The following is a 24,261-nucleotide window of genomic DNA, read 5'->3' as shown; positions in this document are numbered from 1 at the left end:
CAACATACGTGGTGAAATATTTCAAGTAATAAAATTCCGTTTTTTCAGACGTAATGCTCATAAAATTCCCTGTACCACCAATACCAATCCTTACTGCTACCAGTAACTATTTAAGTGGCGCAGCCAATCGAAAAGGAAGCTCAGTTGTCAGTGGAGCCCTGATGAGTTAAAAGTATATATTCAGTGAAAATTAAAAAATTCTCTCTTTACGTTCACGAATGGAATTACTTTTTTATTTCCCAAATGTATCGTTAAATAACGAAACTATACAAACTATACCACTATATCGAAACTAGATGAATTTGAAATAAGGTGGCCTGAAATCGAGCTTAATATAGGCTGAAACAAGCCTCAGGTAACCCTCGCTATGTGCGTCCTATTATCAGAAGAAAAGACTCATCGAGGCTTTTCTCGGGCCTTGCATTTTTGTTCTTCAAGGCTTCCGGGAACCCACCCTGGGAGCCTTGCGACAGGCTTTGCTTCGGAGGCCTTGAACGCTGTTATCATTTTAGGGCTTAAGGAGGGCTGGTCCTGGCGTGGACTGCAGCCCTGCTTGAGCATTTCTGAGCCTTGGGTCAGGGCTTCGTGAGCCCTGTTCGCGTCGTCGATGTCTACCTGGGTTAGAGAGAGTACGGGCGATCGGTTTCACATTCATGCAAGTTTGTACACTCGCAAACTCAGTTAAACGAGTAGTTGAGGAAGGTAGGGGATAGGGCACTCAATGTGTGTCGATGTGGTAAGGCATTACTCTCAGCTAACGGGCCGTGTTGCAGTCCTATTAGCAATATATTTTCCTCGGTTCGGCAAGCCTTATATCCCTGGATAGTACAGCTCCCATTGCAAGCACCATCGGTTTACACGTTGTCGCTGAGAGACACGGTTTAGAGTGCTTTTCGTTGGCCGATGAACCTCGATTACAGTCCATCGATTAAACTCACACCGTTGCAATATCCTGTGTACTCTTCTATCGGATGCATTATTACTCTATGCTGGTAATTATTTTCGTCATGAACTGCAAACAATGGGATATATGGGGGTAAATATCGATGAGGTATTATGGTGTTCCGTCAGTTCATGGATGACATAATTATTTGATTGCTTCTAGCCAATAATAAGAAGACCAGGAAATTCTATTTGGGAAGGACAGTACATACTAGAGCTGGTTAGTGTTTTTGAAATTCTGAGGAATTGAGAAAAAAAGTCTGTCATTTTTTCATCAGTTTTTTTTCCTTCGTTCAAGTTGTCATCGTAATCTTTTGATATGCGATAACTAAACAAAAAATTGTAGGAAATATATTTCAATTATAGTTCGATGAAATATTGTTAAAACTACGAGACAATTACCACAGCTATAAATGTTGATACAATTTTTCAGATAATATTCGCTAATTTAGAAATTGAAAGATGACCAGCGACTGCTCGCAAGCATTTCCCTAATTTATCAGCGAAAATGTATATATATACTATATTACACATAATGCAAAAACAATTTCCTATTTTTTTTGAAGATCTGACATTTTGAGGGAAATTTCACTTAAGATAATATCTTGAGGCAAATATTACTGACTAGAATGGTCTGAAGTTTTGGAAATTAAAGTGAATGATTAATTGAAATGGTACAAAAAAGCCATACAATTTTTTTTTTACGTCAAGAAAGAAGAAATATTATTTTGGGCTAACCCTCGATCTGATGAATTTTGGTAAGCCTTTTGATTGCGGTGTTACTTCCGCACAAATCCCCACGCGATCAGCATACCTCATTTCCGCCGTTCATTAATGATTTTGATTGATTAAAGTTTCATCAAACGGAATAAGCTGCTCTATATCAATTTTAAAATATCACCATTAGTAGGGAAAATCCTCCAGTGCAGTATTCCCCGATAGAACATTTTCATGCAAGACTTGCCAGTATAATCTGATACAATGGCGGCTGGAGCGTACCAAAGTGCGGGTGCACAGGCCGACCTTAATACCAACATTTACAATGAGCTTTTCGTATTATTTTTTTCTCCTCCTTTATATTTCCGCAGTATCGTGGTACATTGTAATTCCGTGCTTATCATTTTTCAAGGTTTTTTTTTTCCACCCCACGGAGAAATAAGGAGAGATAACTTCGGCTTGAATGAGAAAAGACAACAAGTGGCTAATTGCACATTTTTAGTAATAGTATGGTTGTTGGCCAAGGGAGAATTCGTTGACAATTATGTTCCTGGAGGTACAAAGAAATGCATTATCAGAGTATTTAATATAAATGAGATTTTATTGCTCGTGAACGAAAACGCTGTAATCATTGAAGTTTGAATTGCTAAATGCTGTACGTGGGGAGAAATATTCAGTCCACATTACGGAATAATTCACGTAACCCCAAGAAGAAAGGATTGTTAGTTAATGTTAATCAAGGTCCTGCAATTTCTATTGTATCTTCCATACGCATACAGTTAATCACTGGACAAATGATCATAAAACCGTTTATCACGCGTAATTTTGATCACGAGTCAATGGCAGCGAGTAATATAGTAGTGATATAAAGAAGTTGAAGGATGGGGAGGTATTATTTCGAATTACTTATCACTTGATTTCAATTGTCGTTCAGTTGCCTGGATGTGCATCATATCTCTGGATTTCGTTTCGAGCCACAGGGATCAATCTAGACTATCCAATTGTTCAGTAAATTTGTCTGGTTAAATTATATCGATAATTAATCTGGTTCCCTTCCTACCTAATCGAATGTCCTATTAAACATGACGCAACGTCACGAAATGGAAAATGCTATATGAATTTCTGCTTTCTGTTTTGTGATGTTTTTTGACTGTGATCCAATAATCTTGGGGTCGTTTTTCTCATGATCAATTGTCCCGTGATCAGTACAGATGCAATAATTTTTAGAAGGCTGGTGTGATAACATTCACGTGATGGTTGGCACGATTTCTGTTCACTTCACTCTTTTTTTTGAACTTCAATTCGCTCACCGATTACAATTCCACCGTCATTTTTACCTTCTCTATTTCGTAATTTTTATTGGATTTTATTGTCCGTGTACATAATATAATACTACTTGGATGGATAAATCATTTGTCAAATCACATGTGGGGAATTGATAATTTTTGTCATTTAATTTTACATACATCTATCAAATGTAAAGTAAATCAAAATAAATATTTGCATTTGAAATATTTAGAATTTCCTGCAGTTACTAAATTGTCTTGGGAGAAGCAATTATTCTTCTCAGTACACCACCCGAAAGAAAAGAAGAGATATAGTTCACCTAAATAAACGTTTTTGGGATAAAAATAAGAATGAATTTGTTATTCCAGTGGTAATATTATTACAATATACAATTGGCCAGCTGATGGATCCAAGAAACATCTCTTTTTGGGGGAGAATCATTCGGACGGAATCTCTCGAGACGAATGATTCTATCCGGGAACGGGAAAGCCGGCATTCTAAGGGTTAATCGCGGTCTCTACCAACAGAATGAATGATCCCAGGGGAAAGACTCGACAGTTATCAAGGCGGGAGATAATTCACCAGATAGATGGACTTTCGTCCCCTCGTTTCAACGCGTGTAGCGAGCGGTTGCAAAGCCATTTCATCGGGTATTGTAAAAGCTTCGGAGGGCTGAAACCCAGTGAGAATATTGAAATTCCATCCTGACATACGGAAACAATATGTGTGCTGATAGTGTTGGAAGGCTAGGGTGTGAAACAAAAGTAAGAGTTTACGTTGTTCGAAAATACCTCGGAGCTCACTTCCAGTCACGTTTTCCATGTTTCCATGTGGAGTAAAAGTATCAGGCAAGTCGAAGAGAATGATTTGTGGTGTCTGACCGCGATAGTTGTGTTTTACCATGGGATCGAGGATATACCAGATTTATAGAATATTTCATATGATTATGACTAGAGAAAAACGTGAACGGAAAAATCTTACTTTAGTCCTCATGTGATGTAGAGTAGAATTCTCATTGTTTCAAGATAATGCAGATTATTATTTTGCAGTAAAGAGTAACGGTTTCTTTGGTGTTATAATTAAGAGTCTGTTAATTAAAGTCGATTATATAGATATTGAAATTTAATTATATACACCTTTTGCCCAGCGCATCTGTTGAAGAATCGGTAACAGCCTTTTTCTTAACAAATTTTTTAAGGAGTTTTCAAAATTCAGTTTCGAATACTGAATTGATTTTTACGTGAGATAGAGTTTTTTTAAGTATTTCCGCAGTTACTTATACTTGTGAACAATATTTTAATTGTTTATTGCTGGGGACAATGAAAAAATAACAAAAATTCAAGAACGTTCGCCATCTTGAAAATATACATCGGCGAATTAAAAAAAAAACATGATATTTGAATATTTAAAAAGAATTGTTTCATCAATTTTCATTTTCACATTTCAATTCACATTTTCATTAATTGATTATCAAAATTTGGTGGCTATGGTGGTATAAGTGGTAAAAAAAAATGACTTGTCCTAAATCAATTTAAGGTCGCCAAGTAAATTTACTTGGTATAAGTAGATGTGTATGAATATTTGCGTTTGGGATGTGGGATTTTCCAATAATTATCTCTCCTATTATCTCTCTAATTATCTCTCTTATGACTCCTAATAATTCTTTCATAATTGCATTGCTCCATAGCATTGAGGCAAGCATTTGAGACACAACTGATACTTTCTCGTCGAAAGCAATTGATTGACAATGAAAATTTAATTTAAATGCAGAATATCTTTAGAAGACCTCAAACTCAAAAGAAATTAGCAGAGAAATAGATCACGCAAGCACTAATACTCATTCCCATTGGTATTTCCTGGACTATCGATTGAGGTTCCTTCTCTGAATCATTAATCTTCCATTCCCCCATCAGAACAATCTTCTGGAAGAAATTCTACCTCCGATCAAAAATGAAAAATTAAACCCGATCAGTCCCACTCCATCCTCCGGAAGTGACGAAAATGTTGAAGCCCCAGTGAAGAAAACCCATCTGCAAAAAAAGTAACAAGAGTGCGATATAAATAGGGGATGAGGTCAGGGTGCTACGCTGGGAATCAGACAGTCACGTATAGGTATACCTCGACGTTGGAAAAACAAGACCTACACGTTGTATATTTGATATCTTTGAGTCTCCCAGGATTTCTCACGCGGTAGATTTTTCATGTGAGTCCTTACCCTCCTTCATCCAAACCTAGAAACAGAAATTATTTTTCACCCTCCATATTCATTATTCAGACGATCATATATATTGCTTGATTGAATCAATCCGATATCAAGGATCATTTCAAAATAGATATTAATAGAAATTCAATGATAGGAATTACTGGTTTGAAATTTAAATTTAAAAAAATCAATGTTATATATTTTTGTATAAATCGACGCGATAAAACGGTTGATCGTGATTTTTGCTGAAAATTAGTTCATCATTGAAATTGACTCTTGAAGATATAACGCAACTTTCTTTTTTTTTGTAATTAAATAGAATGTATTAAATTGTAATTACCATTTGCCATCTCAACTAAAAAAAAAGAGAGATAATTTAACTCGAAGTAACTCATGAGCGTCGAACACAATAAATAACTAACTAATAAATGACTGACGAGGTGAAAGGATTAGTATGGCAAACGGATCAAATACCGAATAGAATTGATTAATTAATTTGCACGAATTGATAATAAAGGAACGATAATCGCTTCTTATTCTATGAATAATTCTATTCTATTCTATTGCATATTATTATATGAAAATGAAATACATGAGTAGTTATGAGAATAAAAAAGGTTATTATGGATTTTATTTATTTACTATTTTTTAAACGTGACACATGAAATTTAGCGCATTATCGTCAACAACTCTTGATCAAATTGATGGATTCGGAAAATTCAAACAGCATTGTAAAGAGCTTGTTGAGACCTTTAAAAATGTTCAGAATGTATCCCCATCATCGACATTACGAGCGCTACGATAGTTAGCAATAAACGCAAATTTTATAGGATGACATACCGGTGAAAAATTGAAAAAATCGAATGACTCTATAAAAATGTAACTAAACCAGATATAACTGATCTCATTCCAGTGACTATTCAACTATTCAAGACTCTTCAAAACGGTATAGAAATATTTATATCCATTTGCTTTGGAAATATAAAAAGATTGAACCAATTACAAATTCGGGTAAAACATAAAAATTACATTTTCATATTGAAAAAGACATAACTCCATGAAAACTAGTACTCACATAAGTCAAGTAATTTTTTAATGCTTATATAATGGAAATGGGATTGTTAAATTGATTAAAACACAGTTAATAAACGCTAATCACTTTTACTTTATTGCACGCACGAGGAAGAATAACGCCTGAACTCTATCAATATCTCCAAGAGATTAAAGACTAGACACAAGGATCATAAGAACATTCGTCACCAAAAAAAGAACCCTCCAATGTTTTCTTGTGAAACCATTGTTTATGTTTATACAAAATCTGAGGCGACTCCGTGGAGTTCTCCATATCGATTCATTTTTGTAATCAACATAAGTCAGTTCAATATATTTCTATGAATTTCAGCTTGATACTCAATGCCATTATCTAATAAGCTTTTATACGATTACACATAATATCAACTAACTATGAGAAAAGAGACGAATTACCTCAAGAATCGAAGAAAATGGACACAGATCATTTAGTTATGGAATATCTACTTACATATACTTATATATGTAGAAGAGGGTGGGGCAAAATGCACCGGTGAATATTTTTTTTTGCTGATTGGATAACAGTACGACATTTTTTATCTTCTATTGCTCAGAAAGATTTCATTCTGGTACTTCTGGGACAGATCTTGCCTCCTCATAAGCCACCTCTGACCTTGCTTGCTGTTTGACTCAGTCTTTATAACAATTTTGTAATTAGTTTTCCTGTACTTTTATTTCTCGTTTTTGTTTTCTCTATATTTTTTGTATAAATAAAAAATCGCCCATTCAATCCATAATTTTGTACATAAAAATTTTATAGAATGAAGTTCATGTTGACTGTTACGCAATCAGCAATTGAAAAAAAAATCACCGGTCAATTATGCCTCACCCTCCTCTATTTTAATTGAATTTGAACTGAAAATATTCAATAGATTTCTCATTTATATTCAAGAGAATCAGCTTTTCGTGTTGCAGAATCATCACGGCGAGAAAATAAGATAATTTTTGACATTTCTTGAGCTTTCAGAGGCATGTACTCCAGGAAATTGAAAATATCAGGGGAACGTTTGAAGAGTAAAGAAAAAAATACTGATGAAAACTGATAGGTCTACTTTTCAACTGCATTTTTAGAACTCATCAGTCAGAGGAAACCCTTTTGACGACTACATCAAACTTACATTTCATAATGTTTTTCCAACTTTGAAAAAATCCACCGATTAAAAGTCCGCTCCAATACTTCTCAAGTAATCATTTGAGTAATCAATCTCTCATCATTTTAAGATGCATCATTCAGACAGATTTTTTAAAATTTATTCTCGGTTGTAACGAAAACATTAATTCCAGAATTCCGCAAAAAAAGAAGAATTTAATTAAAGAAAATCTGCAAATCCATTACAGCTATCAAATTATTCAAGTACCATAATTATTTGAATATTATAACTTCAATAGCAACAAATTTGGATATTTTATTAAATCCCTTCAGTTAAAAGTAGGAAATTTTCCGGGGACGAAGATATATAATATGTTAATAATAAACATAGATCAAATATATGTGCATATAATTGATATATATTTACGGTTTCCCTCCCGGAAAGGCCGATATGTTTAAATATTTAATTATTTCACCAGCAACAACGATCGCCCAAATACAAATTACAGACGGTAAATAATTTTGCAGCCAATCCACTTTCGCAGGCGTTAATAAATAATCATATGAGAAGCCAGCTACCGCATCTGATGAATTTTGGTATAGCGTGTGCTTGTATCATGACCAAAGTGAATGGCTCTCCTGAGATCTCACGAAGGATGCATGTGCCTGAAATCCTCTCGGAATTATCGCACGACACGAGGTGGTGTGAAAGATTATTTGTGAAAACACATGCGACGGATATTAAACTCTCCCTACTCTGTGGACGCATGTTTTACGCTTTATCTATCGTCATAAGGATAAAAAGTTATTCTGCGCACTCGAGAGCGAAAGAACTTATGGATTTCTAGACACAATGTCATTCTGTTATCCAAGAGGCACACGTAACCCGTGTCTTCTACTTCACCGAGTCACATTTGTATGGCACGTAAGGATATTCACTTGTACAGAAACAGCACAGGTGTTGTTCTGCTCACACATTGCCGAGAGGAAGGCGCACTCCAAGAACAGTTTATTGCCACCGGTCTTGCTCAGGGGACACAATTTTATCCCCGATGTATGCGGATCGCACAAATATCTTCGCATGGTTATATGAAAAATATTTTTCTTCGTCACTCTGTCAACCCTTATCGAGTTGTTGTCTCGGGGAACAGTAAGCCCTGGCATTCTGACCACTTTGACGACTCCATCAGACAGAAACAAACGGAAATGTCACTTGTGCATGAATCAAAATAAATCACACACCGAAAAGAAAGTATTTTTTACTATACACGGAGAGAAATTTCGATGAAAAATTCGTACCAGAATCGCTTGAAAAATTATCGGACTGCTCAGTAGGTGTGCAGCATTGCGGACTAATCTTTAATATTATGGTCCAGCCCAGTAAAATTTACTGAAAGTGCAGTAAAAAGTGGATAACTAGTACGAATATTTCAGGTTTTTAGCAGTACATTTTACAACATCGAATGAACTTCGGAGAAAATTGAGGACCAGTCCAGTAATTTTTGTTACTCTGCGCAGTAAATATTCCGGAGAACTGCTATGATTTTTCATAAATTTCACATGACTTTTCATCAGTGCAGGGCCATTACCGCGTTTACTAATACGAGACCAGTAATTTTTCGTACGTATCCAAGAGATAAATCCAATAATAATTGCCAGAAGAAGAACATCAGAAATTACCGTTCACACTTTAATTTGGGAGCGAGGTGAAGTTCAACAAAAAGAGTGAGTTGGAAGAGAAATTGTACGAACAAGTAATTCTGCCATCTTGAAATAAAAGTTTTGTTGTTCGCTGTGGAGTAGTGTCATTCCGTTCAATATATATCATCATTATTTCTTGCAAGTACCTTGAGTACTTGCTGCAAGTGTCGTTTGTGCTTAAGACAATTAACAACTGATCTACCGAGATAAAAGAGAAGAATTTTTCGTTATCATTCGCGTCAGCGTGAAGGTAATTTCTTATTTTTCGTAATATCTCGCACGCACGGATTGAACTCTACACACGCAAAGAACAAATGAGTTCTGAAGAAAAATTTGTTTTGATGTTCCACGCAAGAGGAACATGTTTCATGTTGAATCAATTCAGTTGCAGACATTCAAGGAAGTTCCATCAAAACATGAACATTTCTGGGATAATAATTGCTTTCGTGAGAGGTTTATCCATCAGTTGTAGCGAGAATATCAAATCGAAACATACATAATATACAATAACATATAACATAACATATGTAGGCTATCCTATCCAAGACTGTACCTTTAAATAACTTTTGAATGAGGACTGTAATCGGAAAAATTTTTGAATAAAAATTATAGGGTTCAACCGCCGAAGTATATGTTTCGAACATAAATATTTATGCCTTGATGTTGTGTTATGTCACGTTTTTTATAGCAACCGTCAATTGCTCATAACCTTTCAGGTTATATTGCAAGGTACAATTTCATACATCTACAAAGATCTGCTTAAGGTTGTTGTATCGTGAATTTTTGTTGGACAATTTTTGTTAACAATTTTATGGTGAATAGTTCAAAAAATTAACCACAAAATGAAATCTTTCCGTTTGCGGACTTTTTTGAACTTGCGGTATAAATTTTTGAAATTCAAGTGATTTAATATATGCTTAGTAATGAAAAATTCGAAAAGGTACAAAAGTGGGGAAATTCTGGACAATACTAAAATTGTATGAGAAAAAAATTGCTCCTTTGACCAAAATACTTGGATATTCTTAAGGGCCAGTTTTTCGGTAAGTTAACCGTGGTTAACGCGTGGTTAAAGTTAAAGTTAAGGTGGTTGTCGCGCGACAGTCTCTGTAAAAAGTTTATCCGCTGTAAAACGGGCCAGTTTAGAACACAATCTTTTAGCGGTATATAGTCTCACTTGATTGATTGCATTGTGCATGGATAGCTAAAGCATAACTATATATTTTCCATATTAACTATTTTTAATTATGTAAATTTATGAATTTCCGATAATTATAGTCCGTAAATCAAACGGTCAATCGATTTGATTTTTTTTTCTGTATTTCCTCCCACGATGTATATTCCACGTTTTTTTTTATTTCTGAAACTGTCGAGCCGTTGATTTTTAAAAAATTCTAATCGGCAAAACTCCATTTAAGCACGTGTTAAATCACTCGAATTTCAAAAATTTATATCTCAAGTTCAAAACGGTCAATTGCAAACGGAAAAGGCTCATTTTGTTGCTAATTTTTCAAACTATTCACCATAAAATTGTTAACGAAAACTGTCGAAAAAAAATTCTACGCGACAACAACCTTAAGATCCTTGATTAGCTGGACTCAGTGTTGGAGGATCTTAACTCGACTTTAACCACGCGGTTAACTTATCGAAAAACTGACCCTAATTCCTACTTGGTGCTTTTAACGTGCACATTAAACTTGAGCATGAGTCATAATCGGAAATAGTTAAAGTATTGATTATGGTATTACGAACTCGACGTTAACAGGACAGTGAGGTAAAGTGAGATAGTGTGGAACGAAGAAATAATGGAGTAAAGTGGATAGCATGTACAGTCGAAAATGTACTTCACGATTCTATTTTAAAATGTAATGGATTTCAAAATTAGAAATTTAAGACTTAAAATAGGGGCTGTCGAAATTTTCCAAAATATTTAAAACATTCGGATTTTCCCGTGTGTATATTAAACGATATAAATGCAATGGCGCATTCAAATGGTATAATTGGTTTTATTTTATTCTGTTCTAGATCCACCATCGAAACCAATAATCTACGATACGAAGAGGCGTGACATGAGCACTCTGGGTGTGGCATACGCAGAAGGTGCTAACCTCACACTAGACTGTGAGGTATATGGAGGTAAACGAGAGTGTGATGTGAATAGAATGCGTTATGGATAATTGCATAGTTTCGTACGATGTCAGAATCTCATTACCCAGTGGATAGAAGAGAAATCTCTTGACGGAATTAGTTTTGCGGCATCAGTTGGTTGCGTCATGGTATATCCCCTCGTATAACAGGCTATATGAGTTTATTTACCGCGGATTGCTGATATTCAAATTACTATTGCCAAATATAACTCCGTAATTCTTTGATAATAAGTGGCTTATGTCGATTAGAGGATTATTGAGAGCTCTGGAGAGAAACAAATCAACTGATTAGGCATTCCCGGGGAATATCCATTTTCTACCGACCAATACCGATTCGAGCAGATGGAAGTCTATTTTCATTTTCACAAACTGTTGCTGTTAATCAAAGTTGAAGTGATTGCTTCCATTGATTACGGTGAGGGAAAATAAACGGGAGATGAATTGGGAGGAATACTGAGTGATTGGGTGGACTTCTGGAAGTATTCAATCATTAAGACTATGAGAATTTGTGGGGGAAGGATATTACTTGCTAAATTTGAGGTTTTCGACAGGCGATTGATTTACCTACGGAAAAAAGAAGTTTTCATATTTTAAAAAATTCCTTTTTTCATTCTAGAAATTCTTTCCTTCGGGTCATTTATTGTCTTGATTCAAAAGAACTTTTCTTTTTGGGAACTGGATCAAATAGAACAGATTTGTAATTAAGTTAATTATCATTTGCATTTATTGAAAATTGAATTTTATGTATTTCAAATAGACAATTCACAGGCTAGAAAAAATTTAACAATTGCTAATGTGTTTTGTATGTAAATATTTATCACTTTTACTGAAAAAATAAGCGAATTACTCGAGTCGACTTTTTCAGCCTCATTTTGGCTTTGAATCCAGGATCCGCCGCTGATGCACTTCAAGATCTTTTCCGCAACTATTCTGATTGAAGTTAAAAGCATTAACTTCAGAATTCATCCACTTCAGAAATTTTGCTATCCGAAATTTACGTATTCCAAACTTAATCCAAATTTTCCGGAATCGATTTTATTAAAACTGAAGTGCGACCACTTAAAAATTCCCCCACCTCAAAATTTTACAACTTCAAATTTGATTTAATTTTTTAAAGTTCTTTGAACTTCACGGGCTCACTCCAAGATTTTTCCACTCTCTCTCTACAATTCTTTTGTTTTTCTATTAATACCAGAGTACTAAAATTCATTTATTAAAAAAAAAGATGATTGAATATTTACAGAACTGCCAATTACTGAAAGATTTTTTTATGTTGCTTCATTATCTCGTCTGGACATGCATTCAATTATTCCGTTTCATTTTTATTCTTCTATTCTCCCACTCGATTGAATCCATTATTTCAGTTTTCTGCTCGCAATTATGGTTACATGGATGTACGGACTGAATTACTGATAACCACTCAAATGATAATTCTTTAATTAATCGATTATGGAATCTGCCCTCATCGTATCCTCGTTTATCCTCAATTATCTCCATCTACGGAAGGTGGTTAGTGTGTGGAGAAAATTGTTGGCAGATTAAGCCATTGTATTTATTACCCGCTATTAACGCATTCAGGTTGAAATTTTCCCGATGGGGATAAAGCCTTTTCGTGTGATAAGGTATTACGCAGATAGTGTTACTCTCCTGAAAAAGATGATGAGGTTCTGATATGAGAAGAATCTCAAAGGGATTACTTTATTCCTATAGATTATTTTGCTTCATCACTTTGTGGGGCCTCTCCATTAATTTCCCCTAATTCCTCCGAATTATCACTCAACGTCAACATAAAGATTGAGAACAATGATCGGTAATCAATAAACGTGATGAATATGGAATAGGCTTGAGGGATAAGGATTTATATTTTTTATAAAGACCGGTTTATTATTAATCATTACTGGATTTTAATTGGAGGCCAGGTTAATAAATGAATGGACGTTTAAGTGAGAGCAATTGAATTATATTTTACTAAGATGTTTTCACACTTCGAGAGCTGTTACTGAACTAACAAACGATCTCGAAGTCACAAAAACCAAAGCATCGGCGTCATGGTTTCTTTCTTTCCATGCTCAGAGATTTGTTTATATTATTTAATAAACATTCATATAGCGTTCCGTCGTAAAACCACACAGACGACCTCATAGTATAATAAATATAAACTTATATAGGTCTGTAATCTGATCGTTATTTCTGATTTTTTTTTCGCTTTGAAAAACTAAAAAAAAATCCAACAATCGACATTTTGTAAATCGTAATTCATGATCGATTGACTCATATGCGGATAGATTGACAATTATATTTTTAAAAATGTAGTTTACTTATTAATAGTTATAGATTATGTTCATAATTATCGTAAAGTGCCTTCCTGTAATCGTAGACCCATCTACGTTTATGTACGCGGAAAAAATTTACGAAAATTACGAATCTAATTTACTATTCCTGAAATTTCAAATTAGCTTTATGTAATCCTAAAGTACTTTTTCAACCACAAAATTAATTTGCGCGCTGCGATAGTATTCCTCCAAAATTTTTCTCGTTTTCAGGTCAAGCATCCATTTTACCCCTTGTTCCGTTATTTTAAAACGAACAACTGTACTCAAGTTGATGCCAAATACTCCGGTAAATTGCGATCGGGGTATAATTTCTCTTTTTCACTCTTTGAAAAAAAAGGGCAAGTGTCCTCGAGTCCATAGCCGCACAAGTACATCTAATCGAATGGGTAAGTACTCGAGAAAGCGATTCAAGCGGCATCTCTCGAACAAATATACACACAGTCTGTACTGTTTACCCCATCTCAGCACTGTATATTCACCGACGTTGAAAATGCAACTCATTGATATACTCAAAACAGTTGAAGAGTTCAGACACTCAGAAACTCTTTCGTTCCTCTCCTTCACTACAATATCTGGTAAAGTATGTCAGTTAAAACCTAGAGCTTTTTTCAACCAATCTGGGGTCTACTAAGAACCGTTTAAATTTTGACCTTTGATTTTTTTTGACCTTTGAACTGAGAGTCCAAATTTTTTCCGGGGAAGACCCAATATTACATTCAAATTTCATGATTTTTGATGATTTTTTTCCGCACAGAATTCGGTTGGAAAATATTCCTGAAATTCGTTACTCATGGATCAGATTCAATTACAAAATTCCCGGATTCCATTTTTCATGTATGACGCTTAGTCATTCTGCGTCAGCTCCGTGATGAAAAAAAAAGATCGGCAACTGTGCAAAGGGTGGAATAGTATGCAAAAACGTTATGTGTAAAAAAAAATCGTGATAAAGAAACTTGGGTGGGTTTTCTGTGAATGAGTCGCCTAGCCTTTTCACTAAATGGATGTTTCAAAAATTCAAACTGTGGAAAAAATGGAGAAAAATAAATCAATGAAACAGACAACTATCAAGTCTATTAAGTATGAAGTAAATTGGAATTGTCATTGAGAGGATTGTGGGAATCCCAAAGCTTGAAAAAAAATTGTCGGAGAATGAAAAATCAGGAGAGACAGGGCTGAAGTTTATAGCATAGCTCAGAGGCCAGAGGATTAAAGTGATACATTTGGGACACATTGCGAAAATCCTACCGAGCAGTTCGCACCTTCCTCAATTGATTTTTTAACCTATGGCGTTTTTCTCTTTCAACTTTTTCTATGAGCTATTTTCCTGTGTCCACCAATTTCACGTCACATGATTATTAAAAATAGAACAGTTTCCGTACAACAGCAGATTTTTCAAAGGACATTTATTATACCTTCTAAAAATAACAAACCGAAAATATTGTCTTAAAATTTATTTCGTCATATTCCATCTATTCGTCCATTTTTCGTTCCACAGAATTCGATTTTCTGTTATCAATCAGCGAGGAATGCATCCTTTAATTCTAGATGGCGACTCTATTAGTTTCAATACATTAACTGAACATGAAAAATGATCTTTATCTCCAAATTTGATATCGACGTATGGATTTAACAAAGAAATAATATTTGAAATAGAACACAAGACTGACTGTTCGAAAAATTTCAATCAATAGTTTCACGTGAGGTCGAACTTTCTCTCTGTCAACACCTAGACTCAATTGGGTCAGCCCTGCCAATGTTGTAACAAAAAACGGATACTTTATAATGTGCATCACGAGAATGTGAATATCAACCTGTTGCTATGGACTATATTCGGCGTTGTTAATCTAAATGATGCAATAGTTACATCATTGAAAAATCCATGAATGATTTTGCAGCGTAACTACGGACACTTGTTCCATTTGTCGTTCCATTTTTATAAAACTGAATGGCAAGTCATTGAAAAGGACAATGTCAAAATGGTGCCTTCTATTCCTAGGTGCCTCTCAAAAATACGTAGGAAACAAGTACAGGTTGTTTCAACACTTTAATAACCTTCAACTTCAATTGGATACACAAACTGTTACACTTGGTCAGCTCGAAGTAGTCGGAGTATTACATTCTCTTGGCTGATACTTTACCGCGGATTTTAATCAGATCTTTACTAAATTAGCATGTTTTTTCATGTTTACTAAATGATCTAAAAATAATATTACAATAAACCGATCGATATGTATGCCTTACATCTTAAGGTGACGTGTCATAATGTCTAATTGTTCAGAGTTTATGATTTGAAAAATTATGGACAATAATTTAATTAAACTAATTTGTGTCAGTTACCTCTAGGTTCGAGTTGTTATTCCATTATTACAAGCGATCAGGGTAGATTAATCTTACGTTTCCGAATGCTTTTGATAGCAACGCACTCTATACATGAGTAACTAGAAGTGCTGTCTGACTATTGCTGGGGTTTGATTACTGAATTGGATAACTTGTGTTATATTGGGAAAGCTTTGCAAAATCGGTTATAATTTCAATCACACTTTAAAAAAAACATAAATTATACATATTATATATGTATAATTAATTAATTAATTAGATAAAATTATGATAAATTATGAACAATTAATGCGTTAATGAATATTTTAACCATGGGTATGAAAATTTCAATTTCGGTTACTAAATAAAAAATTAAGATTGAGTGATTTTCATTCACATTCATCCACAATTTCTCCAAAATTGAAATGATCCATCGCGAGCAATGCATCTCATAGAGATTCAGTTGACTGTAGATGAATTTAATGAAGTCAATTAGAAAGAACAATCTAGAATAAAAATAGAACTAAAAATATTACTATAATAAAGTTTAAATTAAGACAATTACAGCATTAATAGTCACTGGAGAAGTTGGAGAAATTAAAATAAACAATGACTTTATTAAAAACTTAAATCAAACTTCGATGCGTACAAGTTGGGAATTATTGCAGTCTGTCAGATTGCAGAGTTCAACTAATGAATTAAAAAACTGATATTTAAATATCAATAAGTTATTCTATTCCTCCCAGGAGAGGGGGAACAATTGCATCGAAAGAAATTTCTTGTACTGCTCTTCATTTGTAGAGTATCCCCGGAAGGTTCGTCCATAACGGGAAGAACCCGAGGAATGTAGTGGGCCGCCAACAGTGAAGAGTTAGAATGTAAAAAGTCACTGAAGTAGTCGGCACACGAATCAAATTGGCATAAGTCCAGGCGGAAATTCAACTGTGAGGGGAGGACGCGGAAGATTTCGCGCGCGATGGGGCCCCGAAGAGAAAATGTGGAGGGTTAAGGAAAATGTAGGGGAAAGGGATTACTCTAAGAGTTTTACTGTAAAACTCTTCTCTTTGGTCCGGGTGTGTGGCATCCTCTCGGACGGCTTTTGCCTCCTTCACCTCGAGTGTGTATATATAACGCGCCTCAAGGCTCTAAATGGAATTGGCCAACCGCCAGAGAGTGCCTGCGGTTAAAGGAAAATGGGATTTTTCATTTGGAAAAACCTCGAGTACATTCACAAAGAATTTTTTACTCTCCTTATTTTATTATTTCTTTGTTTTATACTTCCATTTGTTTGCTACTGCCCTTTAACCTTTTAGTTTTGGACTTTGAACTGAGGGAGATAAGTCGAGGGATAAACATTTAGTGTAAAGACCAATAAAATATTTTCAGAATGTCGTCTACTCTTTTTTAGAGGGACTTACCGAGAATAAATTAATTATTTTAGCGTTTGGCCATTTTCATGATTATAATCATTTTTCCTGGAAAATAAAAAATAAAAAAACTTATAAGAAAAAAACAAAAAAATGAAAACATATTTTCTAATTAAATCATTAGGGAATCAGTAAAAAAATTATGAAATGTAAATTACGAAATTTCTTATTATATCCCATTAAGAATCATAAAATATAATTTATGTTGCTGTAAATGAGACGAATTTTCATTTTTCGAATAATAAAAGTTTTGGTATCTCAAAATTTTCATGTCTCGAGAACAAAAAATCAAACATTCTAGTTGCGTAAATCATGTTTCCAAACCGCGTGTTCCCCGGAATATTTTTCTGAATGAACCAAAAATTTGGAAAAAAAGGGGAAAACATTTTAAATATATTTGTCATAATATAACGTGTCAAATAATCTCGGAAATATTTATATTAAAAATAATTTTTAGCTTGATTCCCGCTCTCGCGACTTCTTAATTAATAAAACCTCTTGAAGAAAATCACTAATAATCGGGGATAAAAAATTTCCATGCAATTTTAATTTTCTCCGATTATTATACTCCATAAAAGTTCATGCACGGAATTTCATGTTGGTATCAATTAAACTATTAATGAGGTGACATCGTGATTATAATAATACGTAAATTAAAATTCAACCCCGGAGTAAAAATTCCATTCAATTATTTTTAATCGTGCAATTATAAATTATGTATATGTAATTTTTTTTCCTCGTATACCCTGACTCCATTTTCTTTAGTTGAATTGCCCCTGTGAAATGTATCTCATTAAAATTAAAATTCATTTGCATCCCTCGCTCCGCCGTCACCTCGCATCCCTTCATTTTGCATGAATAGAAAATTAAGTGAAAATTCCGTTGAAATTTTCATCTTTACCACTTTGAAATGCCTCTCAACTACTTCATCATGTTCTACTTCAATTTTCAATCGACTTATATTTCCGTCACTTCATTCAAATTCGATGGACCATTCTTTACAAAACTCCAGTGCTGCTGAAGTTGGGGGGAATAACGAGAGACAAATAAGTTCGTAACGTATAACTACTGACTATGGAGCTGTGTAGACTCCGGAATGTAGTGGGCAATGAGAAAAAGAGGGTGATTCCACAGTGGGAAAAGAAAAAAAAACGACCAGAGGCAAAACCGAGAGACGGCTATAACGTAAAACTTTTGACAAATTTATATCTCCATTCTTTCACATTCGCCTTTCGTTTCTGCAACGTCACGCAAGTCTCAGTCAGGGCGAGAGGACTTTTATACCATTTCGTCTCTTTATCCGTCCTTTTAACTCTCCATGGGCATTTCTTCTACCCACTATCCCCAAAGTGAATTGAAATATTTTGTATTCACAGGGGCAAATCAAAAGTTTCATTTGTTTACCTTCAATTCGAGAGCCAATATTTTATAATACGAGAGACCGTGCTGTACGTATGACACGATTTCTGTAAGAGAGTTACGACTTTGTAATCTCGCGCCACTTTAGGCGGACCAATAAGGAATCGTGGCTTCATGATTTCGAGATTTTCGAGATAATCGATTGTGTCAAGCGTGTCCCTTTTAGAATAGGATCAATATTTTTTCAAAAATCAAATCAAATTTTTAAATTGGGATTAGGATTACTCTGCTGTCCCAGGTAATAATGACAAAAGATGACGATGAGGACTTGGTCGAGCCTATGTCTTACGAGGCTCAATGACGCACACCGCAGGCTTACCGTGCACACGGAGAAAAATGTGTATGAAAAATTCGTAACAGAATCGCTTGAAAAATTACCGGAGCATTGCGACCTAACCTTAAATATTACGGTCCAGTCCAGTAAAATTTCTCAGCTCTGTCACTGAAAAAGTAATGAGAAATCCAGTAAAATTTACTGGAGGTGCAGTAAAATTTACTGGAAGTGCAGTCAAAAGTGAATAACTAGTACCAATATTTCAGATTTTTAGCAGAACGTTTCAGAACATCGAATGAACTTCGGAGAAAATTGGGGATCAGTCCAGTAAATTTTGTGGGCCCTGAGCAGTAAATATTCCGGAGAACTGCAGTGATTTTTCATGAATTTCACATGATTTTTCATCAGGGCATTGCCATATTCCGCATTAACTAATACGAGACCATTAATTTTTTGTACATAATTCTCTCCATGCAGTCTAGCCTGGAATGAGGGCGACTAAACGGACTGGGCAACGATCATTCTAAGCCTAGTCTAGACCTTGAGGATTTAGGCTTAGAACATCAAGATTTATTTGGCATTTAAGAAGGTACATTCTATTGATTTTGTTAATCGTTATGTAAATACCTGGGTAGAAATTTCGTCAGGCACCTCACCAGGTCTTCCTAAAGCTGCCCAACTGGAATGTAAGGCCCTCATAGGTTATCTGCTAAGGCCCAGATCAGGCCTGACACGCAGTGGCGGCCTGGGGTCTTCATCTGGCCAACATTGTCAGCTCTTTGAATAGTTTGCTTTATCATTCCGATAACTAGATCAGCATCCAATCAATTTCGAGTCTGGACCCTGAAAATGAGAAGTCTGATAACTACTGACCAAGGTCCTGATAAGGCAACCTTATATTTACCTTATTATATGACAGCAGGGCTACCTTGGCAGATTCCTAACCGAGTAGGGAACATGAAGCGGTCCATTGTTCAGAAGGTCGCATATAAATATTTTCTCACTGAGGTCCGATAAGTAGCGCTTACGGGGATTGTATGCAGCGGGTGTAAACGGCGATTAGCTGGCCTGGACCATAAAGATTACTGTAAAAAAGATCAGCTATAGTAAATGGAACTTTTCGAATCGACCCGTAGAGGTACGCATGCACAATTTTAAAACCAAGAATTAACATAAAATGGACTTATTTAAAAGATTCTGCAATGTTCACAAAGGTGAGTCATCAATTGCAAACAAAATTCTCTTCTATTTCCGTCATGCAGTAAAAATGTACAAGATCCCAGTCTTAGAGAGTACGAATAACGAGTATAGACCATTTTTCCTGAGTGAAATCACCGAGCCGTACATTCCGGAAGGAAATATCAATTACTTTGTTTGCGACACAAAGGCTGGACCACTTTTGTGATAATGTTGCTAGATGTGCAGGTCTGATCTATATTTTTTTTTTTTCACTTCCTTAGTATACTTGTCACAAAGAAAAGTCCGACAGGGAATGTACATTCCCGAGTAATTCGATTCGTCCGATTTTTCAAGAGTAAAGCCTCCGAGCCACCACCGTGACGTGATTTATAACGCCACAGCTGCTATTGATTTTTCATCATTTGTTTCTGAGGGTAATTGCGAGGATCATTCCATTTTTTTTCTTGTTAATAGTAGTGAGTCGTTGGCTATGGGGAATATGAATGGCTCCTGAAGGGAGGGAGTCTAGGATTTCTAATTGTTACGGAGTTCTGAAACGAAAAATATTTCCCGGAGAGAAATGAAAAAAATCTATACTTCGAGGAATATCAACAAATCAACAAATATCTCAAATTGAATCAATCCATCTAAAAAACAGATGGAATTGTTTGGTATATTTTTTCATATATTTTCTTATAGGTGTCATTAACAATTTCCGTTTAATTTTATGTTTTTAGACAAAAAAACAAAATAAAAAAAAGCAATGAATTTAATCGATTTTCTTTTTTGATGAGTCTCCGATGGAATTTAATGTGAAATAATCTAGCAATAAGAATAATTATCATTATTGATAGCCGGATTGATTATTGACCGGGATAGCAATTTTTCAATGATTTCTATGAATTTTTCCTTCAAAAACTCAAATAAAAAATGATAGACCTTCAAATTTTATAGTGCTGCTTCGTAAATGTTATGGCGCCACATACGATTAATTACGGAGTGTATTTAAAAATTTACGATGTTAATAGCAATTTCTATTTGTGAACAACAACGGCACAGTAATATTTTTTTGGATTTTTCCATGCTCCAAGGTCATCAATATCGATGTCAATAAATATTAATATAACTCCAGGTCGCGGTTGCTAGTACATCATTTAATTATTCCCAAGTGAATCTGGTAAATAATTACTGTCTTTAACACTTTTTTTCATTTTGTTTAAAAAATGCATGCGAGTTTCGACGATATGATATTTTTCATTTAGTATCTCGTCCAGTTGGTAATTAATCAACTCTCGAAACTGCTGCCTGTCTCACGGGTCTTTCCCCACAGACGAGAGGATATTGGGATTTTCGGGTTATCTTCTGGTTGTCTGACGTCTTCTAGGTTGTCTCCTGGATGGTGTCCTCCGAGTTTCTCCAGCTATTGTTCTGAGTATTTGTACTGTTACGTGAGATTTTATATTACGAAAGGAGAACGCCTATTTCGTGTGGGTAAACAATGAGAGAAAATAGTTTTATTTTCAAGCGAATTATAAGTTGTCACGTATTTTAGAGTTACCATGATTTGTCCTGCACTCCCAAAACCCTTGACTCCATATTATTCGACCAAGGACTTGGATATGTTGTAAGACAAAGAGGAAGGAAAGAGAAGAAAAATCGAAATATTTTTTGGTGGGAGAGAAAGTCGTTTGGACCTAAACCTTTACGACTTTAACAGTCTGAGGTTCAAATTGCACTAGGAATTGTGTGAGAAGGACTCAGTATTTAGAGAAGTTTTGTTTTTTTGAGTTTCAAACTACGTCGTTACAGAATTTTAACGGTTATTTCCGGTATTTTATTTCTTTTGAACAACTTTCACATTTTAAAAATTCTATGAATTTATTTACATCGTATCTCAAATATCCTGGAGAATTTTGCCATAAACGTTGTTGTGTTACATTGGAATGTATTTAAATAATTATTAATTAATTAGTAATCCATACTCCTCACTAAATTTTACTAATTGGAATAATCAAGGACCAGTTAGAAGTCTTATTTTTCCCTTTGAGTCCTCTCGTATTTTCGGCTTTTTAATCTTTCCATAAATTCAGTGGTTTCAAAGAATATTTCTAAAACAAAAATATTCTGCCTTTAAGTTCAGCCTAAAAGTTTGTTTACTCATAATTATCTTGCAAATGAGTGAATTTCACCAAATGTGGGAGGGCATTACTTCCAACTGACGAAGCTCTCTACGAAAAAAAGTCTTGATGTTCTCTCCTAGCGGCCATTAATTACCGGAATGAATTCACTAAATTGAACTCACATTTGTTTTGCAATAAAAAAAAATTCAACTTCTCTTTTCTTTGAAGAATTTCTCAACTTTAGTCTGTAGTTTAGCGAAATCTACGACAAAAGACCTTAACAAATCCCCTAGAATAATTTCCACGACCAATTACCCCCAAGATTAATCACTGAACCGTAAAAACAATTTCCAACTTTTAAACAAATCGCGAAAGCTTACGGATTCCCGGAAACTTGTTTTTGTGAGTAACTGAGTGCCATGAAGACTAACTATTTGTCGCCATTCTGAGCGGAAGAGTTTAATGGAAGAATCAAGTTCATATTTGCCATTTCATTTCTCTTAATATTCTGCAATTCTCAATCGACTTCCTAGTAATAACGCTGTTAAACCTAAAAAATTTGCATAATGAAAGCAACATTAATTTGAAAATTAGTTGAAACCGCAATCTTACTCTGAAATTAGATTTCTTTAGGAGAATGATTGACAATGAGAGAAAATCCCCTTTGGAATTCTAGTTTCAATCAAATTTGTCTGGCATAACAAAATTTCGATAATTATAGAGTAAATTCACACCAATTAATATTAACAATATTAATTAATAACACATAAATTAATATTATTATTAATAATAAATTAACCCCCGTCTAGGTTAGAATTTTTCACAAAATTTTTCTGTCAGTGTAAAACTCGAAACAAATCACCGAACCAACGTTCTTGTATTGGAGAAAAATTTTGCGATATACCACTATATCATGCATTATCATCAGGAGAGTTGAAGAAAACAAAACGCAATAACTTTCTGACGTGGAAAATCACCGGAACGTAAAATACAATTCAAAACTACCCGGCAGACCCCAAAAGCAACAAAAATTGGAGGAAAACTTTGAATATCTGAGACTGTCAGACCAACAGCATGCACACTACAGACTGGAACGCCTAGTATTCAAAATAACGAAGCAGAGCGACGAAACCGTAGAATAAAATGAAGAGTACATATACCACTTGCATCAACTAACGTGATATTCAGTCCAGTCTCGCTCCCGTGAGATTTGTTATTCTCACTGTAGCATTCTCTCCATATCATGCACAGTTCAGGGTAGTAACGGCGAGGGAAAAACTTTTTTCCAAAGTTCTTTAGTGTTTACGGTTGGTGGAAGGGAGTTGAGGAACGCGGTAGTCGGTATGCTTTAATTTATTTTATTGTCGCATAAAGTCACGCAAAATTCTCGTACTCAGGTGAGCTCGAGAATTTCCAGCTGTACACCTCTGTTTCTATCTGAACAACTTGTGTCTCTCGTTCCATCCCCTAACTCTCTCTATCTCATTGAGTACGTGATGTTGTTTTGTGGGTGGAACACACGTGCTTTATAACTGTTTTAGTTTACCCTCTGATAACGATGACACGCGTGCAACGCAGGGGTAAGGTTATAATGTGCGATAACGCATATTGTGGGGTTACTTTAACATCGCTTTGAGGAGGGAATATTGCGGGATATTATTGTGGAATGGCAAATTACAAAGTTGTATGGTAATATTATGTGGTATAATAGGTCACTATAATTTGCTCGCTGTACGTCAAAACTGACGGCAATCGAATTAGAGAAGCGCTATATTTGTTTAGATAGGTATATAGGGTTATCCCTTTTAAAAAAAAAGCATGTAACGTTTTTTGTCAGCCTTTTTGGCGCTATTTATATCAAAATATATCTATATAATATGATATATATTATATATATAATAATATATATATATATATATATATATAAAACAAATTAAATTAAATTATTAAATTTATTAAATTTTAAATTATTTTTTATATAAATTTTTAGACTTTTTTCTTTTTTCTTTTTGAAATTCTA

General features: G+C 34.7%; 1 protein-coding gene across 1 annotated transcript in view; it reads left to right on the top strand.

Annotated features, from left to right (window-relative positions):
• The window catches only part of LOC105270304 (hemicentin-2), a gene marked incomplete at its 5' end in the record, with an annotated part of 112,149 nt that overhangs the window by 25,607 nt on the left and 62,281 nt on the right, over positions 1-24,261 (top strand). The window contains 1 exon segment of the mRNA XM_011311156.1: positions 11,052-11,162. Coding sequence (XP_011309458.1) covers positions 11,052-11,162 — 111 coding nt within the window.

Source organism: Fopius arisanus, unplaced genomic scaffold, assembly GCF_000806365.1.
Source record: "Fopius arisanus strain USDA-PBARC FA_bdor unplaced genomic scaffold, ASM80636v1 scaffold00083, whole genome shotgun sequence".
In the NCBI taxonomy this organism is placed as follows: Eukaryota; Metazoa; Arthropoda; class Insecta; order Hymenoptera; family Braconidae; genus Fopius; species Fopius arisanus.
Note: the sequence above shows the minus strand (reverse complement) of the source record. Positions and strands in the feature narration are given on the sequence as shown.